The 22,876-nt window shown below is 38.1% G+C and overlaps 1 protein-coding gene across 1 annotated transcript in view; it reads right to left on the bottom strand.

Annotated features, from left to right (window-relative positions):
* LOC306863473 (protein shisa-6-like) overlaps window positions 1-12,147 on the bottom strand; it is a gene marked incomplete at both ends in the record, with an annotated part of 118,771 nt that extends 106,624 nt beyond the window's left edge. Inside the window, one exon of the mRNA XM_079406814.1 lies at window positions 11,603-12,147. Coding sequence (XP_079262940.1) covers window positions 11,603-12,147 — 545 coding nt within the window. The remainder of the gene's footprint in view (window positions 1-11,602) is intronic.
* Between the last annotated feature and the right edge of the window lie 10,729 nt (window positions 12,148-22,876).

Here is a 22,876-nt window from a genome sequence, read left to right on the forward strand (position 1 = left end):
GCCCACTGCTCCGGGTGTATGTTCACTGCTGTGTGTGTGCACGTTGGATGGGTTAAATGCAGAGCACGAATTCCGAGTATGGGTCACCATACTTGGCTGAATGTCACTTCACACTTCACATATAAAAATGTCTAAGCAGAAACCACGAATTATCACCAAACGTTGCATGAAACATTTTAATATACAAGTTTTTTTATTCGACCTTGCTCAATTTGATTGGGAAAAAATTGCGTTAATCCCAGATATTGAAAGTACTTGAAAATATTTTTATGATAATTTTATTCTGACTATTAATACACATGCTCCTTTAAAAAAAATTTGAATTAAATACCGGGATAATCCGTGGTTTTCAACTGCACCGTCTGACCTTATTCATGAGCGGGATGCTGCATGGGCTAAGGCCAGACAAACCAACTTAAATCCTTATTGGTTGTATTTTAAACAGCTTCGTAAACAAATGCACAGTTATGATTAGAAAGGCAAAAGCAGAGTATTTTCTTGATAAAACGAAAAAAATCAGCAAATGCAAGTAAGCTCTGGAAGAATATAAAGTTTTTGACTGGTAATAGATCTGTTTCAGGTCTTTCCAATTGCATAACAAAGGATGGTTTTAAAATAGTGGATAAATTACAAATGCTCAATTGTTTTAATAGCCACTTTACTGAATCAGGGTCATTGTTTCAGACTAATAATTATGCCACTGTAACTTCTGAATTTCTTAATGCAGAGCGGCATCTATGGACAACAGAGTTTGTTTTTAATCACATTACTACTTCTGATGTCTGCTCTGTATTACAAAACCTAGATGTGAATAAATCGTCAGGTCCTGATCTTATTGAACCAGTTTTTAAAATTAGCGGCTAATATTATTTCACAACCATTGACATATCTGTTCAATCTTTTCCTAACAACCAAAGAAATTCCACAGATCTGGAAGTCTGTTTTTGTTGTTCCTCTATTGAAAGGGGGCGGCCATACTTTATTAGATAACTATAGACCGATTTCAAAGTTATGTATCAAAACTTCTGGAAAGTTTCATCAGTGAACAATTGACACAGTATTTACACTCTCATAAACTTTTGTCTATCAACCAATCAGGATTTCGTAAAAAACACAGCACCATTACAGCTGTTTTAAAAGTTGTAAATGATCTTGTGAAGTCCCTAGATGGAAAACATCACTGTGCATGTCTTTTTATTGATTTAACTAAGGCATTTGATACAGTGAACCACAAGATTTTGTTAGATAGGCTTAGAAGTGTTGGTCTATCAGACAATGTAGTTTCGTGGTTTAATGCTTATTTAAAGGGAAGAACTCAATGTGTGCAAGTGGAAGGTATCAAATCAGACTTATTGGAAGTGGGTACGGGAGTCCCCCAAGGATCTGTATTGAGGCCATTATTATTTATTATACATATAAATTGTTTAGACGTTAACATTGATAATGCAAGGTTCCACTTTTATGCAGACGACGCTGTCATCTATTGTTCTGCTCATACAAAACAACAAGCTTTGGGTGACTTACAATCAGCGTTTGATATTATTCAAGCAAGGTTTTTTACTTTGAAGTTGGTCTTAAATGTTGAGAAAACTAAATTTATGTGGTTATCAAACTCTAGAAATTTTTTGGATGGTTCTGTTGTTCTCCGAGCTCTGCAAGGGAAATTGATCGCATTAGTGTCAGAGTATAAGTACCTGGGCATCATAATTGATAACACACTACATTTTGATTCATATATTAATTTGCAATTAAAGTTGAAGAAGAGGCTAGGATTTTATTTCAGAAATAAGTCTTGCTTTTCATTTAATGCAAGGAAGAAACTTGTGTCTGGAACATTTTTTACCGATTCTTGATTATGGGGATGTGGTGTATCAGCATGCCTCTTCTTATCTTCTTGCCTCTTTGGAAGCTGTGTATCATGGTGCTTTAAGATTTATTATGGATTGTAAATTTTCTACACATCATTGTATACTATATAATAGAGTTGCCTGGTCTTCACTTGCTGTTCGAAGGCAAATGCATTGGTATTTATTGATTTACAAAGCTATCCTGGGTTTTTTGCCATCCTATCCTATCTGTTTGATTCACCAAAAAGTAGTTGTTAACTATTCATTGCATTCCCAGTCTTTTTATAATCTTCATGTACGTTCAGCACAAACTAATTTAGGTAAAACTGCATTTGAATATGCTGCATCATCAGACTGGAACTCTCTTCAAATGAAACTGCTGCTAAATCAATTGGTATCTCTTAGTAAATTTAAAATACTTTTGCGTGCAATAGAAAATGATTTAATGATTTGCAAATGCTTCTAATGCTGTAATATTTTATTGTTGTGATGTACTGTTTTTTGTTGTACGTGTATTGGTATAACTGGGCCGCCTATCTTGGCCAGGACACTCCTGGAAAAGAGATTTTTAATCTCAGTGAGTTTCTCTCCTGGTTAAATAAAGGCAATAAATAAATAAATTCAAAGTGACTTCAGGCCTATTCACAGCAAGGACAATAACTATAGTCTTAAAAATCGTTCTACACCACAAGTATAATGATAATAACACAGAAGAACAAAATTGTTGGAATAAGTTTCAGAACGATTCTTTCCATTTGAAAGACGATAAAAGCACGACAACCAATTAGGATCCACCCGACTTTAAAGAGCTCAAGCATTTAAAGCGACAGACAACAAAACTGTAGCAAACTTATAATAAAAGGAGCGTTAGTATCCATTGGTGTGGATGATAATATAGTTATTGTTATAGTTACATTTATCGTTCTTGGTGTGAACAGGCTCAAATGTTTCAGCAGAACATGCTTTAGAACCATGTTTGGACCGTTGATGCTTGCTATTGTTTATTAGCTTCAGTTCAAATATGTGCAAAATGGGTCAATCAGAGGACTAGTTTATTTCCAAAGCAGTGAAATGGAGAACGGCTGTGACAGAGAGGCCTGTCTGGGTAAAAAGTGCTCGTCTTACGTCAGCGTGCGCTCAGATTGCACCGGCTCGTGTTCCCGAGGAGACTGATCAATACCAGGCGCTCGGATCACCTGCGGAGGCTTTCAGACCGCGGCCTCTCTGTCCCGCTGAAGGTCAACGGTGAATCTGAATCTGCACTTTTAACCTCTTCCACCTCTCAGACGCCCCTCTAACAGACCTCGCGTAGCCCAGGGAGCCGTGAAATGAGCTGTTATTCAAACCGCGGCTTTTTGGCACCAGCTAATCTTGTGTTCCACTCAAACTACTCATGTACGGCTGTCAGGTTATAAAGCATAAAGCTTTAGCGTCACCGCCGAACCGGCTCCAGGCAATCTGATTGGCTGGATTGAAAACTCCCAGAGTGCTTTTCACTGGACACAATAGGCATTCTGTTCTCTCATGGCTATGTTTCAGTTTCCCCGTGACAGTGATGTGGAGGGTTTAAAACTCTCTCGGGTCAGAATTGCATCATTATATGCTAACAGAGCTCAGGAATTCACTTGGTCCTAAAAGTGCAGGATGTGAAAACCAACTCAAATCTTTTCAACAACTGCTAAAGCAGATGGAGAGGATTCAGTATGGCCTCCTAGCGCTGTTGCATGACATTTTCAGATTGAATCTTTAAAAGGTTAGTTATACTGTATATAGGTAATCATAATATAGGCAATAACAAAGTGAATATTCACTTTTATTTTATTTTATTTGTGTTTGGGTCATTCTGAGCCATGAGAGGATTTTATTTTTTCCTGAAAATGATTACACATGTTATACCAGCACACATTATAAAACAAATTTGATCTTTTTTGTAATTTTTAGTATTATTTTCCCACCTTCTGACACTTGTTGTGCTTCCAGTCAAAAATGACTGGCCTACCAAAAAAAAAAAAAAAAAAAGGCTTAGTTATTATCTTGGATTTAATGTTTTTGTCAACTTGTTTTCTTTCACTTAGCACAGGTTTTGTATTTCTTTTTGGAACTGATTGATCATAGGCCTCATCGATCTGAGCTTATGCAACTCAGTTTTGGAGTGAACATTTTCCACAAATAATGTTTTATTCACTCCAAAACCTAGGTACATAAGCTCAGATCAATGAAGCCTACGATCAAAGTCGACAAAAAGATCTTTGACCATAATGTTTGAAGAATCACACACATCAAGCCTCATCCATGAAACATCAAGAGCAGAACACATTTCTGTGCAAATCATTTGTAAAACCTTGCATGAACTGTTTGTTCTGCTCATGATTTCATGTCTCACGAATACTTGTAGCTGTTTTATATATATCACTAATTGAAAATAGCATATTTTCTTAGCAATATCCTTATAGAACCTTGTCGAACCAAGAACACATGCACACAACTATTAACAGGACAGCACATTCCAGAGGAAATCCCCTCTTTTCATTATCTGTGGTCATAAAATTAATAAATGACCAGCACCGCGCTCAACATCCTGCTCTGCTCTCTTTAACGTCTCACGAGACCCCTAAAACAAGGATAGATTTGTGGAGAAGATCTGGAATGTTGTTCCTGACCGGTTTACCATAAATAAAAGTCGCATAATCAACAGTACAAAGCATGTGGCATCTGGAAAGGCTCCAGCACAGACCCTCCCTGATATCTCCTGATCGTTTAACGCAGTAATTCAATGAGGGTATCAACAAAGATGATGGTTTTACAACAGACGTCCAAGCTAAGAAAATCACCAGATCTCCACAAACGTGATACTCTCATGACCCCGGACAGCTCCCCTTTCGTCCTCCCTGCATTCCAAAGGAATGCGTTTTTTCTCTTGTGCAAAGAACACCCAAACTGTTATTGACTTTCTGCCAAAAGATATTCCTTTATTCCTATTGCTATTAAAACAATATACTCAATAGACAATACATACTAATGTTGTATCTCCTGTCTTTCATATGTTTGGTGTGATTATTTAGAAGGTAGGATATTAATCGATGCATTAACCCATGTAGTATATATAATTAAGATATGTACTTTGTGTATGCCAAATACCTGTTGTTTGATTTTGAATGAAAGCTAGTTGCGTCAATGATAATTTGGGGTGGATGAAAGTTGACTATTCTCATCATAATGTATGATTAAAACACTTATAGGAATCTGCTAGGATATGTTCTTCATTTGATGAAATAAATAATGAAATAGGATTTACGCCCAGAAAACTAAGCCGTGTGGGGCGGGGCTCCGCCCTACAGAAACACTTGTGATTGGATCAAACAGCAAAATGGGGTGGACTGAAAATAGTCTGATAAAGACAGACACCCAGCTTTGGCTTGTGTTGCTTGTTCGCGTGCTGCTTGAAAACCTTGGCTTCGTCTCATTGAGTCGTGCCAAAAGCGCTCCCAGCCATTAACATCTGGCCAAGCATTGAACAACTACCAATATTTAGTCAAACTTCTGAAGAAACCCCTGAAAGTCTGAGACTACGCGAAAGGAACTCAAGGAAGAACTTCAAGCATCATCACGTCACAAAGAAACCAACCAACCACCGAAGGGCATTCCTTGAAACGCGTCAGACGACGACACATCAGCAGCCAATCAGTTGGAGGTTCCCTCCTACCCCGTGGAGACCACGCAGAAACACCCGATCACCTGTCAAAGTCAACTTAAAGCAAGTAATCAAAAATTACTTAAGTTCTCTGCTTGAAACTTCCTCAGGGAAACTTTGTGTATATATATGTGTGTGTGTGTGTGTGTGTGTGTGTGTGTGTGTGTGTGTATACACACACACACACACACACACATTCCATCACAATATTGTCATTTAGTTATCACTTAAAATCATACACATATATCATTACATGTACAGTGAAAGTATTCAGACCCCCTTAAATTTTTCACTCTTTGTTATATTGCAGCCATTTGCTAAAATCATTTAAGTTAATTTTTTTTCCTCATTAATGTACACACAGCACCCCATATTGACAGAAAAACACAGAATTGTTGACATTTTTGGAGATTTATTAAAAAAGAAAAACTGAAATATCACATGGTCCTAAGTATTCAGACCCTTTGTTCAGTATTTAGTAGAAGCACCCTTTTGATCTAATACAGCCATGAGTCTTTTTGGGAAAGATGCAACAAGTTTTTCACACCTGGATTTGGGGATCCTCTGCCATTCCTCCTTGCAGATCCTTTCCAGTTCTGTCAGGTTGGATGGTATACGTTGGCGGACAGCCATTTTTAGGTCTCTCCGGAGATGCTCAATTGGGTTTAAGTCAGGGCTCTGGTTGGGCCATTCAAGGACAGTCACGGACTTGTTGTGAAGCCACTCCTTCGTTATTTTAGCTGTGTGCTTGGGGTCATTGTCTTGTTGGAAGGTAAACCTTCGGTCCAGTCTGAGGTCCTGAGCACTGTCGAGAAGGTTTTTGTCCAGGATATCCCTGTACTTGGCCACATTCATCTTTCCTTCGATTGCAACCAGTCGTCCTGTCCCTGCAGCTGAAAAACACCCCCACAGCATGATGCTGCCACCACCATGCTTCACTGTTGGGACTGTATTGGACAGGTGATGAGCAGTGCCTGGTTTTCTCCACACATACCGCTTAGAATTAAGGCCAAATAGTTCTATCTTGGTCTCATCAGACCAGAGAATCTTCAGGTGTTTTTTTTAGCAAACTCCATGCTGGCTTTCATGTGTCTTGCACTGAGGAGAGGCTTCCGTCGGGCCACTCTGCCATAAAGCCCCGACTGGTGGAGGGCTGCAGTGATGGTTGACTTTCTAAAACTTTCTCCCATCTCCCGACTGCATCTCTGGAGGTCAGCCACAGTGATCTTTGGGTTCTTCTTTACCTCTCTCACCAAGGCTCTTCTCCCCCGATAGCTCAGTTTGGCCGGACGGCCAGCTCTAGGAAGGGTTCTGGTCGTCCCAAACATCATCCATTTAATGATTATGGAGGCCACTGTGCTCTTAGGAACCTTAAGTACAGCAGAATTTGTTTTGTAACCTTGGCCAGATCTGTGCCTTGCCACAATTCTGTCTCTGAGCTCTTCAGGCAGTTCCTTTGACCTCATGATTCTCATTTGCTCTGACATGCACTGTGAGCTGTAAGGTCTTATATAGACAGGTGTGTGGCTTTCCTAATCAAGTCCAGTCAGTATAATCAAACACAGCTGGACTCAAATGAAGGTGTAGAGCCATCTCAAGGATGATCCGAAGAAATGGACAGCACCTGAGTTAAAAATATGAGTGTCACAGCAAAGGGTCTGAATACTTAGGACCATGTGATATTTCAGTTTTTCTTTTTTAATAAATCTTCAAAAATGTCAACAATTCTGTATTTTCTGTCAATATGGGGTGCTGTGTGTACATTAATGAGGAAAAAAATGAACTTAAATGATTTTAGCAAATGGCTGCAATATAACAAATAGTGAAACATTTAAGGGGGTCTGAATACTTTCCGTACCCACTGTACATGGCACCAGCACTCATTAGGTCTGAACTTTCATTTATGATTTTTTAGCCAACTCATGTTCTTTCTACCTTATTTCCTGACTGCTGATTTTCTCTCAAGGACTTTTCTTGATTCTGACGTTTTCTCCCACAGGCTGATCATTCCCTGGCCATTTCAGCAGGTGTCTCAGACAGCACAGCAGTATCAATATTTAAACTGAGACACAGCAGGGGTTTCTGGGTAGCTGAGAGTTGGAGACTCATCACACGGGGAAGATACAATCGGACAAGACTGCAGCTGCTTGCCCAATCACATTCCTGATTATGTCATCAGCACCAGACAATTAGACGGCATTATAATCAAAGAAACTCCTCAATATGTCACGTCACTGTCATTCAGAGAAAATAGTTGAAAGAAATACAGGCTTGTTGATGAATTGACAAATATGAAGAAATATGAAGAAAAATCTCTTAGAGCAATTAGTCCAAAAAAGAAAGTACGCAAATGTAAGTGGGTGAATCTCATTAAGAAAATTTCAGGTCATATTTCACTCCAGAATTTAACAAATATATATATATATTTTGCCTAAAAAAAAAAAAGTTACTAGGAGCTGTACGAGTTAACATTTTTATTATTTTTAAGACAATTAAGCATATTTTCCCCAAATAAAATCTTGTTCAGACACAATATGTGTGTATATATAATATACATATTAACATGAAATTTATGTGAAACAATTTACATTATAAATTACTTTATAATTAATATAATATAATTTTCACATTAAAAAGAGAACTGGAAGGAAAATGTGCTCAATTACCATAACAATAATGGTGCATTTTTTTTATTTTTGTAGGCGTTAACACATATTATTTGTTTTTGTTTTTTAGACATTTTCATATAAATAAATAAATTATTTTTTAATTGCTTTTAATAAGACTTTCACCCAAATAAACTTAAAATATAATTATATAACACAGTAGTTGTTGGCACAAATGAGTCATAAGTTAGCATGAACTACACCCCATGATCCATTTGATCTAATCCGGGGTTTTTTACCCAGTATGAGGTAATTAAAATACTTGTCATCAGTCTCAAGTATAACTATAGATCATGAGGTCAAACCACAACCAAGCCATACTGAACTACTTACAAAAACTCTATAGTCCTCGTAATCGATTCATAATGAATCAGCCAGAGGGAAGTGAGACAGATCTTGTCCCTCGTTGACCGAGGTCTCATCTCTAGTCATACAGACGTTCTCCTCAGAGAAACCGCATTTCATGCGCCTGTGCTCTTCAAACACACAAAAAACATCAAGAGCCTTCCAGCTCGGAGCGGTTTCACTACACATCTGAGCCCCTGGGTAAGCACACTCATAACATATTTAACTGTATTTTGGCGCAAATTACCACTCTCTACACACAGCCTAAATGAAGCAGAGCGGATTCAAATAGTGGAAATGTTCAAACAAATGTTCTGGAACATTCTGTACCCTCACGGCTCATAATATGAAACTTCACTGGTGTCTCTGTGAGACAGTGAGCAGCAGGGACGGTTTGTCAATAATGGGGCAAGTATTGATGGAGAACAAGACTGATCTAAGATGGGAGTTTAGCTCCAAAACCCTCTAAGAAATGTTCAATATCAGTTCAGGGAAATATATAAATGCTCAGGGCCTCGAAATGTAAAAGTCAACACAGTAAATGCAATCAATGACTGACTCGTATGACACTTCTCCACTGCATGGTACGGTTCAGTACGGTTCATTTTTGGGGGGATTGAGGTTGAGGTTCCAAGCATACCGCTACCAAAATGTGACGTGTAAACTCAGCTGATCACTGATTGGCCGGAGAAAATCGTCACTGCCTGCATCACTGAACTTGCGACACGAGACACAACAGACCTGCTAGATTTAAATAAGCACAGCCAGCGAAGGATCGAACGCAACTGTTTTGAATGAGCGCAACTTTTTTAACAACTTTTTCGTTGTCTGTTGAGGAAGTACAGACGTTCCTCTCGTTGATAGCAAAGGAGCAGACCCAGCGAGAGCGTGATGGAGCGACGCGGAATGAAAACGTTTTTCAGGAGTCACGGCAGTAGAGGCGGTGCAACTGTAACGACATGTAAATAATCCCGCCCACTCTAAAGCGGTACTAAACTGCAGTGGAAACCAACAGCCGAACCGAGCCGAGTCGTGGAAAAGCACCAATAGTGATCAGAGACTGACAAGCAACACATAAGCAGTTCATGTGGCTTGTGGTCTACATTTCAAAACTTCTGAAGACATAATAGTTTTGTGCGAGGAAAGACTGAATTTTTAATAACTTAACTGACTTCAGAAGACTTGAAAAGTAGCAGATAAGTCTGGATATACTGACACTAGTTGCCGAAAGTCCGAGCCAGTCTGCAGATTTGAGTTGACAGATTTCATAGAAAATCTCATAGTGTATGATGGTCACAGACAAACATGTTTGATATCTTGATCTGATTTTAGAATGCAAATTGTTTTAATTTGTCACATGTTCATTGTGTTTAGAACGACTTTAAATGTCTGGTAATTTCGCTGTAACCATTTACAGAAGTGTATGATAGCATTTTAAAATCTGTTAATCAGATTTTAAAAGTTGTGTAGTGTATTCCAGCCTGAAGTCCAGTGGACTTCTTTTATGGTGTTTTTTTCGGGCTCATCATCAGCCTTTGATCACTTTACTTGACTGTTCATTTTAAGTATGCAGCTCTCAAGTGCCAACCGGCTTTACAGAATGTCATTTGGTCTTCACAAATCCAATAAGCCTCATTGTAAGCGCCAGCCAAACTCTTATCAGACTGTCTGAGCTTGACTCATATTTGCAACATGGATCAGTTAGATAAGAGAAGAGCAATGTGCCATCTTTAATACTCTCAACAGCTCTGCACAGGAATGACTTTGCCTTTGCCTGGCTAAAATGAAGTCAGTGTTACGTAATTTTTACAATGAAAATTCAACATTCTTTACCGAAATTGAATTAATAAGCAATAGAGATAAAACATGGCTCTCCAGGACAGCATTTTTTACCTTCAAAACCAAAGAAAGCTTTCTCCTTTTTGACACTGGCAAACCAAGGCAATATAAATCTGTCCTATTGACAAACTGTGCCATGAAGATCTAGTTCCCTTCTACTACGACGGTTTCCTGTTGACCTCTATCTCAGCTCAAGACTAATGAAATCCAGAATCAATCCCTCCTAGACGCAGATGAGTCCTAGATTTAATACAGTATGCAATTAACTATTAATATTCCATCTTAACCCAGAACCCAGCGCTTTTTTTGTGATCAAGCCCACAAAAGCTTTCACTTACGGTCTAGTTAATGTACTGTATGTTTTAAATGAAATGTGTTACAAATACTGGTTTTCTCATTCAGTCTCATTCACTAAAAATAACAAATCACTCTTATTTTATACACAGTCTGTGCTCTTCAAACTGTTTTGTTGTATAAGAAGTAAAGTGTCTCTAAAAGATATTTTGCTTTCCCTACTTTATCTGAATAACTTCATCTGAAATGCTAATGAGAATAAAAAATACAACCTATTCATATTTTTGATGGCAATATACGTATAATTTACCATTTTGATAATGTAATTGGGAGTTAATGGGCTAAAATCCTTTAGGCAAACACTTTCATTCAAAATGACTAACAGTACTGGTTCGGTTCTCCTCGAGTGTCTTGAAGCACAGTGGTGATATGAATAAAACCTTTCTGTTGATGGTTATCCATATGCTACATTTAGTACTGTAAATATGCCTAAATATCTTATGCACTCTCACATGCACTAAGTATGTTAAGGTAGAAATAACTTCTTAAAGGGACAACTCACCCCAAAAATGAAAATCCTGCCATTATTTGCTTACCCTCATGTTGTTGAAAACCTGTGTGACTTTCTTTCTTCTAAGCAACGCAAAAATAGATATTTTGAAGAACACTGGGGTCCAAACAAAAATGGACCCCATTGAAAGTACCACAGAAGAAAGAATGTATACAGGTTTGTGTAGGTAAGTAAATGATGACATATTTTTAAATATTGGGTGAACTATCATTTTAATGTAAAACTGCATATTTTTGCATAGTACAAACTTTGGTTACCAGCCCTGAGGTGGCTGAACTAAGCAATCAATACGTCACACACTGTGCATTAACCCAAAGCTTGCATTTCCAAAGACATCTCTTGGGCTTACCTCTGGACATTCATTTCTTGAGGTGGTCTGGTGGCTTTGTCATAGGCCACTTTGGCAGAAATCCCCAGGATGATAATGAGGGTGATGACCCCACAGGTGATGTAGACAGTGGTGTTGGTCTGGTCCAGCGCAGGGTCGTACGTGTCCCCTGTGGGTGCGGGTGAGGGCGGTTGGGTTTTGATCCAGTCGGGCGTGTCGTAGTTGGTACAGACTCTCTGATCCACTCGTTTGGCTTTCAAGGGACAGCAGAAGCGCAGGAAGCAGCTCCCGCAGCAGTACCGGTGGTCGGTGTTGTTGCAGGAGAACTCTTTATCGAACTGACCGCTCACGTCATAGTAGCCGAGACAGGTGTCATGATCACCGACGATGGGCGCCTGGACTTGTGTGATCCGTCGGGATGCCACTGTCGGAGCAACGGTGCTGTTGACCTCCTTCACTTTGGGGGGTCTCTTTGGAGGGGGTTTGCTCCGCTTGGCCGTGGATGCACTCAGGACGCACAGTGAGTCTAAATAGACCAAAAGAAGCAGGAGGTGTCGTATCCCCATGGCTTCGGGTGGTGATATGCGTTTCTCCTCTTTTTATGATTTCTTCAAACCAGCACTGACCCGCTTGTCATGCAGTTTTGCAGGTCCTCTATTCTCCATCTCCGCATAGCATCATTTCAATGGTCCTCCTCCCCAAGACTCTCATTCTTTAAGGCATAAGTGCTTACAGAGTCAAACCAGCAATTATGCAATGCCCATTTTTATGTTGAGTGGATGGAATGAAAATGTTTTCAAACTTGAAATCTACTTGTTCAATACTGACTACATTATATTTATCTGAAAAACAAAATATGAGAGGGAAAGCAATGAAACTCTTCTCAGTTAATGTCCGGAAAAGCTACAGTCTACATGATTTCAGCACCATGGACAGCACACATCTCCTAGTGTTTCTTCCAGCAAAATCCATTATATGTTCTTGACAGAAACAAAAATTCATACTACGTTAACATAAACACTGTCAACACAACTTACAAAAAGCTATGAATACTGAATCTATTGGTGTGAATCTGTTGCATAACAGCATCATATAGTGCATAAAATATGGAGATATTAAAATAAATCTAAATCTCTTTACAAGTCGTCAGAGTTTATACATTCAAATTCAAGAATGAACAAATAAATTGAAATTGACATTAAATTAATAAAAACAATTAAACATATAACAGTACTGACATTCAATAAAACAAATAAATTGCTACAAAAAAGCGGAGATTTCCGTCAAGCAAACCTAAACGCGTTTCATGTGGTAACGTTCAAATTAACAGGTTTTAAAAATATTATTTAAACATAAGTTAATCAAGGACTACGTTGGATGACACCAGAAAAAAAAAGTATTAAAAAAAAAAAAAAAAAAAAGCCATGTCGGTTACACATATTCAACGCAATGTAACGCCTGCACATTTTCACTTTTACAGTGTAGTAAAGCAAATAAATACTCACATATTACATTACAATCCACTCATGTTACCTTTGACATCCGACATTCATTCATGAAGAAGCTAAAAAGTGGATGGACAATGCAAAAATGGACAGAACTTACGAGTCCAGTGCGCTCGACTCCGGGATGTCCGTCAATGCGCCTCCGAAACGAACAGAGCTGAAAGAGAGATGCTCCTCCGCTCCGCTGTGACCCGCCTCCACCGCTCTCTCTCTCTCTCTCTCTCTCTCTCTCTCGAACGTTGTTCTTCTACAAGTCAGGTAATTACAAACCCGTCTCGGGAAAACGCACACCTGCTCATACCTGCAGGCTTCCCTTAACAACCTACACGACCTCTCCTACAACTGCATTAGTGTCATGGACATCCTTTGAACACACGAGACGAGTTCCTTGATCAACAGTCCTGTCAGGAAAACACACAACTGTACTTTGATTATCTTATGATTTACAGGATTCAGTGCAACTGCAATCTAGTCTTTAAAAGCAGCAAATTATCATCAGGTAGTACTGTTCTGCGGTGACTTCTCTCTATTTTTAGTCCATAAAATATTGTGGTTACTCTTAGGAACATGATAAACTGTGTCAAATATATATATATATTTTTTTTAATCTCGAAGATATACATTTATCTCACAATAAACATCCACGAAGATAACACATCCACAAACATGGCCGCTGTGACCGTTAACTTTTGAATTTTGCAAGCGCGCGAATTCCTGTGAAAGACTGAATGGCGCGTGCAAATATCGGAGCAGGGACTTAAAGAATATAAAAACAACCAATGCAGAGCTGTTCTACCCTGATTTAACATTATCAGCTGTATAAAGTCGAATTTACAATATTTATCTGATATTAGGCAATAATTCTGCCTGCAATCAACATTCGGATAACATATTATGCTCTATGCAAAAGCATGATACAGAAGAATCTATATAACTATAATATATGTGTTGTAGCAGCTTATTTCGGTCAAGAACCACCCACTGACTGACATGTAGGCTAAAGTGGTCAGTCACAGTTCAGTAGCCTATAGGGGCCATTTAAGGGGCAAGGTTAACTGAATTTGCCTATGTAGTACCGCTGACAACCGCTTCTGAGTGAAACTGGATGTTCAATATGAGAAAAATCTAAGACAGGAATTGATTGAATTGTGTGAAGTGAACATTCTATGCCAGAAATGAGCCAGAAGTGGCCTAGATTTCATTATTCAGAATATCATTTCTTTCTTTTTTTTTTTTCTTCGTATTATCCGGTAGAAAATGAAAGGGACATTTTTTGGTAGTTTTCATAAGATTCATCCAGCCAATTAACCACCCATGAAATCAAAATGATAGGTTTGTTGTGCAAGCCCCTGACCCTCAGCGTTTCCCAATCCCTGGATCAACAAGAACATACACAGGAACAGTACACTATGTGATGCATCATGAAATGTGACTCTCAACTCGTTCGATATGTTGTACAGAGCATTGAGTTTAGCTGAGATTTGATACTCTATGATAACAGAATAATTAAAGACAGGCACATAGATATAAGACCTAGATTTAAGACTTCTTAAGAAGTCAGAAAGTTCAGGAAAAGATTATGAAACCCTCACTCATCGTTATTGTGATGAGTCTTGAACTCAGATGTTTTGGACAGCAAAATAATATAAATATCAAAGAGAAAGACATTATGAAGACAACATTAAAATGAAATTCAGACTGTTATTGCTATGCATTCTAGACGTCTAAAGGAGTGCAATAGACAAGGAAATATGCTAATGAGAAAGAACAAATAATAACAGTTTTGTTGTGCTGTTAGGAACAGATTGTAAAATGAAGATTCTCTTTTTTTTATCTACATCAAACAAGTAACCATGAAACTCTGAAGTGTTTAGCAAGCTTAAATATATTAATTGCACATAAAAACTAATTCTATGCAAAAATTCTAATACATATGATAGTCTTATTTTTTCTAAATAGTCTTATTTTGTCCATATTGCCAGCTGTAGAAAGTATATGTTTTTTGTTTTGTTTTATTTTTTTACATCCCTTGATTTGAAGAAAAAAAAAATGTTTTTCTTATTCATATTAATTAAAAAAACAATAAAAAACGTATTTACCTCAAAGAGTTGCCAATTTAGTGTAAATCGAAACTGCGCCAGTTTCAGGATGTCTCTCAAAAGTAAAGTGCACGTGTAATTTGCAAACACTGTTAATCCAGGAAGAGTTTGAAGAACCTGTCTTATTTTATGAGCTCTTTGGTCTGAAGGTTTGCAAAGAGCGCTGTCTTTCTGTCAATCAGCATGTATGAGAGAGACAGACGCACAGTGGAGGACGGATTGTCCATTAGATTTTAACTGCTCCCACCTCAGGACTGCGACCTCAGCAAAAAAAATAAATAAAAATAGATCCCTGACAGGTAACGTCAGCACTGACATTGGCTAAGGAATTATGAGGCAGAAATTTCAGCTCCCTGAAAAGACGTAATTAATCACAGAGGAATATTCAGCTGTTCCTCCATGGGACCTCCTATAGCTACAGTATGCATACACCGCTGGACTGTAAACATTTCAGCATTGATAACTGCTTATCGCTTGATTGATAAACTGAGAACACTTGCTGACTAATTCAAAAGTTCAATCTTTGCTGGTGTCAGACTTCAGTCTTGTGGATTACATGACTACTAATTAAAGCACCGAGCCACAAGAGCTCAACCCTTCACTGAACAGTTTTTCAAGGAACCTTTTTTTCCCATAAAAAGCATTTTAATTATTTGAAGAACCTTTTTCAAGCATAAAGAACCTTGTATGAAATGAAAGGTTATCATGGAAGTTAAAGGCTCTTTGTGGAAACACAGAAGCCAAAAAGAGCCTTTATTTTTAAGTGTAAAACGCCCAGTGTGTTTTGCATGTATTTTAGCATGGCTGAAATATTCCATTGACCGATACAAATCTACGACCATGTCCGTAGAAGCCAAAATATAGGAGAATGTTTTCCATTACATTCTAATTTGGTGGATAGTTTGCATCCTCTAGCTTCGTGTAAGAGAGGTCAAAGATTACTTTTAGATTACTTTTGACATAACTTGTTAATAGATCTAAATGGGATTATTGTTATTTTAAAAAGTATGACATTGGGGAACATGCAAATGTGTTATTAAATTAAATAATGAAATATTATGAAACTTTTAATCTCAGGGGAACTTCAAGTAAATATTTTAAATCAAAGTGATTTGACCGATGAAAAAGTCCAGGAATTTCTGCATCACGTTTAAACTTAAAAAAAGAATTAGAGAACATCAGTAAATGATGAATAATTTAATGACATTGTGTGAATAATTAGTAATCATGTAATCCATAATAAAGTAACGGTTACACTTTATTTTAAGGTCCAATTCTCACTATTAACAAACCATTAACTATGTATTTTGCCTTAATAAACTCCTAATTTGCTGCTTATTAATAGTTAGTAAAATACTTAAGTTTAGGTACCGAGTAGGATTAGGGATGTAGAATATGGTCTTTATACATACTAATAAACAAAGTAACTGTAAACTGATATAAGCATTTTAAAACGTAATATAATCTAATTACAAGTACTACATTTTGGAATTTTTTTATTATGTAATATAATTACATAATAAACTGCTGTTTGGAGCAATATATAAAAATTTATCAAGATTTATATCAAGCATAAATTTGGCCACTGACGAAGAAATTATCAGTTTATAATTTTAATGGTAGATTTATTTGAACAGTGAGAGACAGAATAACAACAAAAAAACAAAAGCAGTTGTCCTGTCCCCTTAGCAGAAAAATACCCTCAAAGCATAATGTTTCCACCTCCATGTTTGATGGTGGGGATGGTGTTCTTGGGGTCATAGGCAGCATTCCTCCTCCTCCAAACACAGCGAGTTGAGTTTATGTCAAAGAGCTGGATTTTGGTCTCATCTGACCACATCACTTTCACCCAGTTCTCCTCTGAATCATTGGCAAACTTCAGACGGGCCTGTACATGTGCTTTCTTGAGCAGGGGGACCTTGCGGGCGCTGCTGATTTCAGTCCTTCACAGCGTAGTGTGTTACCAATTGTTTTCTTGGTGACTATGGTCCCAGCTGCCTTGAGATCATTGACAAGATCCTCCCGTGTAGTTTTGGGCTGATTCCTCACCGCTCTCATGATCATTGAAACTCCACGAGGTGAGATCTTGCATGGAGCCCCAGTCCGAGGGAGATTGACAGTTATTTTGTGTTTCTTCCATTTGTGAATAATCGCAACAACTGTTGTCACCTTCTCACCAAGCTGCTTGGCGATGGTCTTGTAGCCCATTCCAGCCTTGTGTATGTCTACAATCTTGTCCCTGACATCCTTGGACAGCTCTTTGGTTTTGGCCATGGTGGAGAGTTTGGAATCTAATTGAATGATTGCTTCTGTGGACAGGTGTCTTTTATACAGGTAACGAGCCGGGATTAAGGCCCCATCCACACGAAGACGCGTTTTGCTGTATACGCATACATTTTTTACCGTATAGGCGTTTCGTCCACACAAATCCAGCGTTTTCGAAAAGTGAAACCGATCATTTTTGAAACCGGGTCCCAGGGTGGATAAATTTGAAAACGCCGTTTTCAGGTTTTCGTGTGGACGGCGAATCCGTATATTTTCTGAAACGATGACGTCATCAGCCTATGTCTCGCCCCTTATCAGACACCGCTACGTCACATAACGGCGACAACAACAACAACAATGTCAGACTACGTGCCTGTGTTCGTGCTGCAGAACCTACTGAGCTCATTAGCTTAATTATTTATTAAAGCAAAATCTTCTGCTTCGTGTGTTAGTTTGTATTCAGCGCGCAAGGTTTACGCACATGGTCCAAGTCTTCTTCTCTGTTTTTTGTGTATCTCTGTGGCAGAATTACAGCGCCACATATTGGTCTGGCATGTGTACTACATCGTTTTCAGTCGGTTTCAGTGATTCCGTGTACGCAGATATTTCCTGAGACGACTCTGTGTTTACGCAATTTGAGGCAAAAAAAAAAGATTGGATAGGGAGAAATCTGGCTTCGTGTGTACGTAGCGTAAGACTCCTTTAAGAGAGTGCTCCTAATCTCAGCTCCTTACCTGCATAAAAGACACCTGGGAGCCAGAAATCTTGCTGACTGATAGGGGTTCAAATGCTTATTTGACTCATTAAAATGCAAATCGATTTATAACTTTTTTTTTAAATGTGTTTTTCTGGATTTTTTTGTTGTTGTTGTTGTTATTCTGTCTATCACTGCTCAGATAAACCGACCATTAAAATTATAGACAGATAATTTCTTTGTCAGTGGGCAAACGTACAAAATCATCATTGGATCAAATATATATATATATATATATATATATATATATATATATATATATATATGTCCCCCCCCCCCCCCCACAGTAAATGAGTGAATAATTGTCATACATTAAGGATACAATGCTATAATATGAATGTGGAGCAGCTCAGATCAATTGATCTTGGGAGAATTTGATGAGAAATGTTCATATTTGATGAGTTTGTTTTGAGATCTCTGACTTTTGATGGCAAACTTTCGTATCTGAGCACAGTCTGAGGCATTATTTCACATCTTTTGAAGTTCCAGATGATCCCTGTGATCTCAGACGTGTCTCATTTTCATCTGAGAAGCAGATCCATGCACTGTAATTGTATCGCCGTCTAGAAGAAATAATTTAAATATTAAAGAGATCTCATTTATTTTGTCTTTCCTGCATGCTAGCGTCATTGTGCATTTGAGGAAGACCGCAGATGTCCTCAGAGGAACCGTGTGTCGCTGAATCGCTGTGGATAAAAAGCATCAATTGACATGACAAGCAACTAATTAAGCATCAAACTAAGACTCTATCAGAGCCTTTTCTGCAAGCTGAATGCAAATCAAGGCTTCGGTTTTCCCTCTATGGGCCCAAAACACCCTCCATTTGCATTAATGTACTTGCGTACAGTAGGTTTAGCATCTGTTGAGAGATCAAATGTGGACACATGTTGCTCAGTATCTTGTAACAGCAATGAGCCGGATCCATCGCAGAGTGCTTATGAGATAAGATGAGGGAAAATTAGCATGGCTTTATCATCACGTTCCCACCCATCAGCGCTCAGAAACACAGCGTGCACACGTGTGGTCTAAGGGAAGATCACAGTGGTGGATTCAAAGAAGTTTAACGCAGCTCTACAGATCAGGGATCTCTGACCCAGCATCCCCTGAGACACTGATACAAGAGCGTTTAGACTGAAAACGAGCAGTGGAAACTGACACTAGAACAACTTCAAAAATGCCTCCCATCTTTTACTAGACTCAGATTGGATTACTATGCAGTATATTCTGTATATTACCTGCTACTTAAAAAATAGTATGGGAAATGCTATATAGTGAATTAAAAATGAATCAAGCTATTGATTTAAAGATGGGTATTATATTTATAGGAATAAAATATTAAGAGTTTATTTTTAAACAATGCGTATATACAAATGTTTAAAGAACATATAAGGAGAATTACTTTTATTAAGTTGTTGTCAGTGCTTTTGGTGTGATTTGGTCATTTCAGTTCTATGATTTGTGGAGAAACATGGGTAATGTAAAATGTTCACCAGGAAGTGTGCTGTTAAACAAGATTATTAAATAAAAATGAGTTAAAATAATGCAGACCGACAGCTTAAACAAAAGCATGTATACCATCGATTAACAACCTTGTAGCTTTTAAAAGTAATTTTTAAATTAAGATTTTTTAGAATGTTTAAGTTATCATTAAAGATTCCCTTCAGACAAAATGAATGGGATTTTCACTTTTAAGAACCCAACTGTTGCACTATACATGATATAAAATAAAATCATGTTTACTTCAGCAAATGGTCTCCAATTATTATCAGAAATACTGTACATTTTAAATTTGATATTGTGTAAAATCTATTAAAAGGGACCTATTATGCCCCTTTTTACAAGATGTAAAATAAGTCTCTGATGTCCCCAGAGCGTATATGTGAAGTTTTAGCTCAATATACCCCACAGATAAATTTTTACAGCTTGTTAAAATTGCCACTTTTAGAGTATGAGCCAAAACGCGCTGTTTTGAGTATGTTGCTTTAAATGTGAGTGAGCTGGTGCTTCCGGAGAAGAGGGCAGAGCTTCAAGAGCTCCAGCTCCGCATTAGCAGTGCTAGCCTTTGCAAATAAACATTCCACTATTAATACAAGCCTGTTATCTTTACAGAAAACTACTCGGTTTTAAAGTCAGTCATCTGATTATACTGTGCATAATAAATTTGCGTCTCTGAATTACACAGACGGGAAGCACGGCGGGATAAAAATAACAACATAGCTGGTCCCATGCTATCACAAACTTTATAAGTCCCACTTCTGATTATGAGCTCGACAACTTCAAGCGATCGACTCACATTGCTTTCATATGCAACTTTTAACTACCACATTCCTATTCACGATCATTCTGATAGCACTTGAAGGCAGCATCAGTGAAAACACACAGAGACAATGATAGCTTTAGTAATAAGCCTTACAGAGTGCCAAGAAGCTCTTTCAGAAAGACAGTTTGGAAAACAAACGCGTGATACTTACTTTGTCTGGAGCTGACGTTCATGCACGAAGCGTTGGTATTAATTCCTAAACATATAGGGGACGTTACCGATTTTTTTCCAGGATATTTTCTTCGAAAATGAAATTTAACCACAGTGTCCTCGGCTCAGATGGGAGGAGGTTATGGTGACTCCTATGTTCATTAGTCCATCCCAAAACACAACACTTGTAAAGCCTCTTTGGAGCTGACATTGTATATAACTCCAGTAATGGCGGACTGCAGCTTCTCACTCAGGACTGTGTTTATGCAAATAGGGTAGAGAGCGTCACAAATGGGCGGGACTTTTTCCCCTCTGTGACGTGCACAGAGGGAGAATCTGAAACAGCTCATTTGGAGAGACTGTTTATGATTTATCTGTTTTATAAAAAATGAGTTGGTGGATTTTTAGCATTACGGTTGGTCGTTTTCACACACTGTGGCCACACAACTGTGTTCAAACAGCTTATAAAAGTGATGGGTCCCCTTTAAATTTTGCAAGTCCAATCAAATGCATAAAGACAGAGGTTATATGAAATAATTTCAGGTTTATTTGTCAATGTAAATGCAAAGTCAGGTGCATTGCATTCTGGCATGTAGTATTTAATGCAGTGTGCTGTGTTGCATACTGCACATTTTAACATTAAGGGCTAGATTTATTAAACAGAGCAAATTAGCGTTAGAGAGTTTAAAAGTCTTGTTGAACTTATTGCACATTGCCATCTTGCTCCAAACGCACCTGACATCATAATTACGACTTCCTAACACAAACTTCCCAGAGGAACTTTTAAAGTATCCATCAATGCTACAAAAAATAATATGACTAATAGGCCATTATAAGAACAGAACAGTGCTAAAGCTCGTATTTTAACATGTAAATGTAGATATTTTGAGGTACTTGCCAGTGCAAAACATGGTCAAAACAACGCCATGATGCAATGTCATGCTATGTGCATTTGCTAGTTGGTTGCTTTCTGGTCCAAGTCTCTGTGACATTCAGGTCCCTAAGTCAATGAAAGTGTGTGGGATTTGGTCCCATGTATTCTCTCCCAACAAGCTGCATGCTGAAGGTTAATAGTAGAGATTAGAAGTTAGTTCAAACCTCTAACCTAAAGTATGAGCAACAGCAATAGCAAACATATCTAATAACCAGATCATGTGAAAGCATCTTCAGAACCCCTCAGTGGACGGCCTGCCAAACTGGAGGAGTGTTTCCACAGCGTTCGATAACAGGAATCAATTACCATTTCTGTCTAAATGTCACTGATCTGGACTCTAGAGGAGGCGGGCGAACGGACAGAGAGACCAAAACAGAGATCAAGGGAGCAAAGCAGTTATCATCCCACAAGGAAAGAGATCTGCAGTGTGCAAATGTTGAGCCGACACCGTTTCTTGGAACATCAGTGCGCCAAAGAGCATCACCAAAACATGTCCCGGTCACATTTCACTGCAAAATCAAACGAAAGAAGCCAGATATTAGATGTTGCATATGATGCTGCATTTATACAAACAAAACAGAAGTCTGATATGCTTTCATTTATGGGCTGGTTTCCTGTAAAACTAGAGTACAGTGTTGATCAGATATCAGTCTGATCTCTATCTCTATATCTTTATCCTGATGTTTTGTGGCCGTTTGACCCTCGAGGAGGAGTTGCTCATGGGTTGCTGTAGGTCAGCGATAACATTAAACCTTCCTAAAGCTATCCGTTCTCCACCTTCTGATCCCTCTCTCTCTTTTTAATAGCTCCCCTGCTGCTCATTTGGTATCTCTCTCATAAGTGCAAGCGCAGTACTTCCTCTAATCAGCCCAATCAGGCGTTAAGGCCATTCACACACACACACGCACACACATGCCACACACACGCACACACCGTCAGTCCCTTCTTGACTTTCTGTATTCCTGCATCTGTCTTTCTCACTTCTGCTAAATGACACACGCTTTTAATCTCTTGTTTAAAATTGACTTATGATGTTGAGGTCCAAATTATAGCAGAACATAAAAACAGCAGTGTTGTTCATTTTAACCAGATCTAAATCTATTAAAAATCATTTTCATTTATTAAAATAAAATATAAATCTTAGTTAAAAAAAATGAATGAATAATAATAATAATAAATGCTATAATAATAATAAATAAAGGCAAATAACTGAAATAATTGAGATTAATTACTAAAACTAATAAAACTAAAACTGAAATCATTAAATG

Source organism: Barbus barbus, assembly GCF_936440315.1.
Source record: "Barbus barbus genome assembly, chromosome: 4".
Classification (NCBI taxonomy): domain Eukaryota; kingdom Metazoa; phylum Chordata; class Actinopteri; order Cypriniformes; family Cyprinidae; genus Barbus; species Barbus barbus.